The 8,427-nt window shown below is 34.0% G+C and overlaps 1 protein-coding gene across 1 annotated transcript; it reads right to left on the reverse strand.

Annotated features, from left to right (window-relative positions):
- Positions 1 to 442: 442 nt before the first annotated feature.
- Positions 443 to 8,203, reverse strand: LOC125673896 (uncharacterized). Its single transcript, XM_048910825.2, has 5 exons — positions 8,037 to 8,203; positions 7,100 to 7,140; positions 5,513 to 5,597; positions 4,119 to 4,230; positions 443 to 2,504 (listed from the first exon to the last, which is right to left on the reverse strand). The coding sequence occupies exons 1-5, from the start codon at positions 8,119 to 8,121 to the stop codon at positions 2,453 to 2,455; spliced, it is 375 nt and encodes a 124-aa protein (XP_048766782.1). The 5' UTR covers positions 8,122 to 8,203; the 3' UTR covers positions 443 to 2,452.
- Positions 8,204 to 8,427: the final 224 nt, after the last annotated feature.

Consider the following 8,427-nt stretch of genomic DNA (forward strand, 5'->3'; position numbering starts at 1 on the left):
ATGCTCTCATCAAATGAATTGAAGAGAGCAATAATTGAATTAATGCGCGCATCAAATCTATTATTGCTCTCATTAATTGAATTAATGCACGCATTAATTGAATTGAAGAGAGCAATAATTGATTTAATGCGCACATTAATTCAATTAAAGAGAGCAATAATTGAATTGATGATATCTTCAAATAATTGAAGATATCTTCAATTATTTGAGTTTATGTTAATTTGGCGCTCCATACATCTACAGGTCTAATACATCCCATCTACAGGTCTAATACATCCCATCTACAGGTCTAAAGACCATAATACATCCCATCTACATGCAGGTCTAAAGACCATAAAAAAAATCAAATTTAAACTGTATGGTATGGATTCTAATTCGAAAGGTTTCATTTGAGGTGCATGATTGCTTGAAAAACTATTCAGTAAAAAATAAAACAAACTTATTGTCAGTTGATGGTTTAATGAATATCGTAATCAACATTCAAACACCCAAAATCTGGATACAAGTATAGAAAAATTCTAACATGAATTACAAGATGCAGTAGTCAGATAATGTTCATTTAAAACTTGCTGCCAATCTCAAATATCAGCTTGTTCAGCAGTCATGTGCTGTATATCTAAACTCAATCCCAAAACGATATGGACATTTTCTCTTCTAAAAGTTCAACAAAACTTTTAAAAAATAGGCCACTATTGTTATCATATATGAGTGGTATATGGTACTTCGCTGATCCAAGCTGACAAAGAATAGAATTTTTTAACAGGGCGATAATTCAGCCCGATATTAAAATGCCCGATATTATCACAGATACAACTTACAGCATACTTCAATTTCACCATGCTTTTTGGGTCTTTCTTCCAACATTATAAAACAATGACTGCCCAGCGGACATAAAAAATGTTTGTACATATACATATTTTTCTTCAGCATTTATGTACCTGGGTTTACACCGAGATCTGTGCACATGTAGAAGACATTGTTCTTTATAGAATAATATGTGATATATGGACATTAAAATTCATATTAGGAGAATTCTACATGCACATAATTTAAGTACACAGTGTAAATAAATAAACACTGCAACAAGCCATATTGCTTAGTACTAACAGAGACAAACAAGATGGAAAGTATTACAATTGTTAGTAGTCATACTACAAAATGTGAAAATATTCACTAGAATTTTGTTTACTCCAGGGGTGGATCCAAAGAATATCCCAAAGGGGAATTACCACATTTTCCATCACCACCTCCCAAAAAGAAAGGCGGGGGTGAAAAAAATATCCAAACAGTATGACTATTTTGTTTAAAAATAATCAATAAAAAAGGGGGAAAGAGGGTGTGTGTGTGTTGAAACACACCCCCTCTCCCCATCTCCCTCTAGATCCTAGATCCACCACGGAACTTTGTATTAGCCATTTACCTCAGACCTTCTATGATTAAATATTTAAAATTCCTAACTATCAATAACATAAATTTATATCAAAACAAAGTCAAATAGCCACCATAAAATATTACTGTAACAAAACGCACACACTATAACATGGTAAAAGGAAATACGGTATTTGGTCGAGAAAAGAAGAAAAAAATCTTGGAAGGTAACAGTATACAAAATTAAAAATTATTTGCAATTATGATTTACTTGTATCAATTCATAATGAGTGTCTAAAGCCTCTAACAAGGGATATACAGGCAGCCGAACTAGGTGATTCCTAATCTCAAAACCTTGCGGGAAGAATAAAAAGTTCTGTGTAGTGTTAATAGACTGTACAGCTGTTGTTTACAAGACGGCTTTTAATGATTTCCCCCCAAAAAATATAGAAAAGGAAGGATGTGTTCTGTCATTTCTACTAGAATATTAAAGAAAATATTTGCCTTTCATATTTTTACAAATTGCTATGATAGCCATTTCTTCATGAATGCACTTGTAGCTGTGAACTATGCGCATATGAATCATGGTAAATATAGGCTAGGAATTTCCACAGAAATGAAAGTAGAAAGTAAATATAAGAACTAAATCTCATTTTGGAAAAGACATAAGCCTTTAAGTAGGAACTGCAACGCGTTAAGCCGGCTTACTAACATGCTTCATGAAGTATATGCCAGTGTGACACTTTGCAGTTCATACATACACTCTCACATATTTTCAGGAATGAAAATCTATTTCTTAAAACTATTTAATATCCTACATTTTAATGATTTCATACCATTCTGTTGAGATTTGTTCCCTATAACTATCAGTGATAGCTTTTATGAGATTCTAAAATTTCTTAGATTTTCAACTAAAATTGCAAAATTTCTGCTCTATGTAGTCAATTTAATGAATCAACTTCCCTGAATACTGCTAATTCTCTCATCCAAAAACTCGAGTATTAATCATATGTTTCCTGTCTTTTAAAAAATACATGCAAGTTCTTCTCTTTATCACAAATTTGCGCGTGTTGATGTGGAATATTTATTCCTTCTTCTCCTTTGCTGACTTTTCCTGATCAGTTCTGTACCGATATCTGAAAGTAAATATAAATGTTTTATTGGTTGAGGCTTGGATTTCTCGAAAAATCTCAAACATAAGTTTGAGTTTTCTTTTATTTGAGTAAAATGTCAGACTTAAGTCCAAGTTTCGACTTAATTTCATTTTGAGAAATCCAGGCTAGAAGATTTTAGAATGATACTCTGTCACAAGAACAAAACTGAAGAATTCATATTAAAGACCCTGTTTAAGACAGAGGAAATCCTGTCAGATCTATGTTTCAAAGATCAAGAATCTGTAAATTTCCATGCACAGTAAATCTTATTCATGAGGAATCTAGTTGATATCAAGTAAGAGATAATTTGAATACCCCCCCCCCCCTTCCATACTCTGCTTTTATTTTGGCAAGAGAAAATTGTTTTCATTTAATTCAGTAAAAAGGAATTCCAACTTGCAGGTAATTAATAGACATTTATAAACAAAAATATATCCAGAAGAATAAAGATTGAAACTAGTTTGCAAAGTTCATGTCTATTTACATAAAGAACTCCATTATATGGAATTCATAAGGAATTCCCCAATGTCTATTTATGTAAAGAACTCCTTTGAAAGGAATTCATAAGGAATTCCTCAATGTCTATTTATGTAAAGAACTCCTTTGTATGGAATTCATAAGGAATTTCTCAATGAAAATCACTTAAACTTTGTGAAACTGTTGCACATTCACATGGATAAACAGTTACAGTAAAGAAATAAGAATTGCATACATTTATAAACAAATGAAGATAATAAACAGTGATCAAATACACAACTCCTATAAAGAATACAAAATTAAAACGGTCAAACCTTCCTATTACTAGTTATATAGACACTTTGAGAGGTAATATGGAAATATATGGGGTCCTTGAAAAAATCATATTGGGCGAGGCGTATGCCAAGCCCAATATTTTTTTTTTCAGGGACTCTATGTCTTTCTGTATTTAATACCCCTGTAAGTGTCTACATAACGAAGTTATCCTGTCGATGATTTTACGTGTAAATTCTACATTAATTAAAGGCATATAATTTGGCAGTATTCATTCTTGATGCTTTTTTAATGCACATGTACAACTGTCATAATAAATTTCTGCAATGTGTGTATTCTTGAGATAATTTATCAAGAGTACAACAATGAAAAAGTGGCTGCAAACGGGACAAAAACAAGTTTTCAACAAACTGTAAATTCAAAATTGAATTTATTTGTTTTTGTATACCTATGACGTCATAATATGCGCTGACCCCAGCGACAGGGTAAACGTATTCTCATGACGTCATAGTACCCATACGTGATCAGTAAACCACGTGGAAGGGGCATATTGAAAATATTAGGTTAGTAAGAGACATGACATCGTTGTATGTAGTATTGGTTTCAGCCAATGAAATTCCAAGATTTTTATCGGAGGCAGGATAATACAAAATGTGGTGCTGTAAGGTACTGAAGATTTAATCCTATTACAAATTAAAGGTTACACACGAACTCCCTTAGAGACACGAGGTGTGTCCCGAAACATTTCTTGTAATTGAGTGACCTTTCTACCAGACAAACAGCATTTCTTAGATTGTTCACTTGCTTATAATATCTAAATAATTGTCACATTAACCAACACTATACCTGATTGCCCTAACAAGGTTGATGCCATTCGTAAGAGACATGAAAATATTCACTGTCATCAGGTTGTAGTTCACCGGGGTTATGACCACAGAATATCGGGCCCAAATTGCACCTGTAATAACAAGTCAGAGGGATCTACAATAAGTCATAACACACACCTGTTACTATAAATAGATTTATTAAAATACATGAAGACAAAGGTGCACATCTTATCAATAATTTGAACTGTCTACAGATCACAAAAATTAAACGAGCGAAAATAAGACTCTAATGCAGAATTTTTAGACACCCGTAACACAGGCACTTGTTTCTGTAAATAACTTATGACCTCTGTGTACTGATAATAACATGTGTTATTATTAGTATACAGAGGTTGTAAGTTATTTACAGAAATAAGTGCCTGTGACCTGTGAGAAATGATGATTAATCACTATTAAGGAAAACTTAAATACAAATATAAATGGCTGTAATTTATTCTGTTCAACACGTCAATCAATATTTGATTATTTAATAAAATTTGACAAAATTTTTTACATGATAATATCTATTGTCAAATTGCCAAAAAAAAATTGTAGGAAACTGAGCCTCCTTCTGTGATATTGGTGACTACTCATGCGTGTACACAGCGTGTATTGGTGACTACTCATTATGCGTGTACACAGCGTGTATTGGTGACTACTCATTATGCGTGTACACAGCGTGTATTGGTGACTACTCGTTATGCGTGTACACAGCGTGTATTGGTGACTACTCATTATGCGTGTACACAGCGTGTATTGGTGACTACTCATTATGCGTGTACATAGCGTGTATTGGTGACTACTCATTATGCGTGTACATAGCGTGTATTGGTGACTACTCATTATGCGTGTACACAGCGTGTATTGGTGACTACTCATTATGCGTGTACACAGCGTGTATTGGTGACTACTCATTATGCGTGTACATAGCGTGTATTGGTGACTACTCATTATGCGTGTACACAGCGTATATTGGTGACTACTCATTATGCGTGTACACAGCGTGTATTGGTGACTACTCATTATGCGTGTATTGGTGACTACTCATTATGCGTGTACACAGTGTGTGTTGGTGACTACTCATTATGCGTGTACACAGCGTGTGTTGATGACTACTCATTATGCGTGTACACAGCGTGTATTGATGACTACTCATTATGCGTGTACACAGCGTGTATTGATGACTACTCATTATGTGTGTACACAGCGTGTATTGGTGACTACTCATTATGCGTGTACACAGCGTGTATTGGTGACTACTCATTATGCGTGTACACGTGTATTGATGACTACTCATTATGCGTGTACACGTGTATTGATGACTACTCATTATGCGTGTACACAGCGTGTATGCAACTGCTTTCATGTAAATACCTGTGATCACAAGTGACAGACTCTGATTCAAACTCAATCTTTCCTCAGGCAGCAAAGTGTTACCTATCCCAGCAAGAGAGAGGCACTACAAAATTAAACAACAAACATTATTGATAAATACATGTGGACATCAACAATTCAATAACAAGAGTCCAACAGGCCACATTGCTCACTTCAGTCAATTTACCCCTGCTGTTGTGATTTTTACAAGATTTTTAAAAATGTTATTCCCATGAAAACTTCTGATGCCATATTGTGGTTCAAACGTACCATAGCCCTAAAGGATCACAACATAACCGTGATACAAAGTCATAAGTCATGGTATGACATGCAAGGTCTTACCATAAGGAATCTATATATCTATATCTATATATATATACAAAAAGGACATATTGCCTAGGTTAATTTTCTTAAAATATGTCAAATTCCAAGGTCAAGGTCAAAAGGTGAAATACTTTGGTACCAATAAGAGGAACACATGGGTACAAAAGTCATGAGCAAGGTTAAAGCTTTGGTTCCTGTTAAAATATGGGTCAAATTCTGAGATCAAGGTCACAAAGTCAAAGATCATGGTAGGAAATGTAAGGTTTTTGTAAATTTCAACTTTTTTGGCCCAGTGGTTCTTGAGAAAAAGATTAGATTTTTAAATGACTCTTATCCCATTCTTGCCTTTTCTTTATGATCTCCCCTTTGAATGGACATGACCCTTCATTTGAATAAGCTTGAATATCCTATCAATTCAAATTTAACTTAAATCCCCTTTTTCCAAGGATGGAGGGGACATGGAACCTGAAATAAAGAAATACCCCCTAAAGATAAAGTGCGCTAAGTTTGATTAAAATTGGCCAGGTGGTTCTGGAGGAAAAGATGACGATGTGAAAAGTTTACAATGACGTCACAATAAATATAAGAGAATGGTAATGACAGACAATGAACAAATGATCAGAAAAACACAGGTGAGCTAAACTGCTGATCTGCGTTGTGTTTACAATGACATTGATACTAAACGCTTGTTGTAAACATAAGATAATTATATACTACAATGTTTGTTGTAAATATACCAAGAAGCAGCAGAAGTAAAAATTTTAATATTCAGGACCCAGTTGCACAACTGTAAGTTAACTAACTTTCCATTCATTCTTACATCTATATAGCAATACTTAACTCACTTTTGTGCAACTGGACCCAGCTTAATATCATAATCATGATTATTCAAACTCAAGACTACATGTAGCTCCTATATGAATTTCTAATGGCTTTTCATGTACATATCAAAGAATTGTTGAAGTGAAAACAACCTTCAGTGGCTGCAGCTGCCAATAAGAAGAATCACCAGAACACACTACTATAGTGTTTTAAAATTGCATTAGGTATAATTTTTTTTAGAACTACTGACACCATCTCCTGGTTCTTATAATGCTCCAATGAATGAAGTCAAGATGAAAGCGGAGAACGATATACAACAGGGATTACAGACACATCAGGTCCAAACAAAATGGCTACCTATCATAAAATATGTGTAGAACACACTTTTCTAGTTCAGTACGAGATATAAATCTTTTTCTCTGAGAATATACAAATTCTTACCCATTTCATGGCAGGTGCCCAAAAATGAATGTGCTTTGGTCCTGAAAGTAAAATATTACTTGGTAAAATACAAATAATTGTTTTAATTTACTAATCACCTGGATCATTGTAGTTTATTATATCTTATATAAAGATAAGATTTATTAAACCTATTCCAGGCCCATGAGGCCATGTAAAGCACAAAGAATTAAAAATAAGAGAAAAAGACTTGATTAAGTTTTGATGATTAGCAATGGAATGCAGCTTTACCTTAATAGGATCTTCAGTGGCTGCTGCCTTCTTTAATCACTATGTTCATTTCTATGTTTACTTTTATGTGTGTGGATGTTAATATCTGCAGTTATCTGTCCATTTCTCAAAAGAGAATATTGTGGTAGGCTTACTTTACTTCCATTCCTTAGACATGTTATCGTTAAATTCCGCCCAGAGTTATATGTTATATGTCTTAGACTTACCCAAAGCACAGGGGCTTATTATCCATTTTGTTCTCAATCTATATATAAATATCTAACCCTGTGCCCAAAGCTAACTACAGCATGGAAAAGGTTCATGGCAAGATACTTTTGACTTATGGCGTCTAAATATATACAGGTCCAGCATAATCTCTCTATTTTAGCTATATAGCTTTATCACGTTATTTAGTTTTATAAAGCTATAAGTTTACAGAGATTGTGCTGGAACCTGAATGATTTTAGGCATAAGCTGATAAGGGACGTTTATCAAGGCTTTAACCCAAATTGAAAACCCCACTAAGCACGCTTTATGTTATGAGTTAAGACATACTTAAGTAGGAATAGTTTTTAAGACTGTGATTAAGTCCTACTTATAACTGTAGCCTACTTAGGACAACATCTTTAAAATAAGTTTTACGTTACGAGCCAGGCAGTGACAACATGATTTCTCGCAATTACAAAATCAATGTCGCATAAATACAGACCTGCAGGATGATTCCAAAATGCCTGATACTTCTGTGGGACAAGACGGTCTCCTGATCTGCATATCGCTCGATAAACAAACGACATTCTCAATCTCAACTTTCTGTTCTGAAGGTGAGCCTCAACGTCGTCTGTATCCCGAACCCGACATTAATTAACGACCCTCGAGTGTAAAGGGATAAAGATGAAAATAAAATGCTTATGCAAGGTAATATGATTTAAATATAGAGTCAAGCATACGATTTGTTCAGTTTCCCGATGCAAATTTTGGCTTCGAGTATATATAGCAAGTACATGTATAAAGTAAGTCATCACAAGAAATTTTTATTTTATGTAGATCAAAGACAACGTTTTCCTTTTGTTTTTGTTGCCAATAGAGATAGCTTGAAACTT

Source organism: Ostrea edulis, chromosome 3, assembly GCF_947568905.1.
Source record: "Ostrea edulis chromosome 3, xbOstEdul1.1, whole genome shotgun sequence".
In the NCBI taxonomy this organism is placed as follows: Eukaryota; Metazoa; Mollusca; class Bivalvia; order Ostreida; family Ostreidae; genus Ostrea; species Ostrea edulis.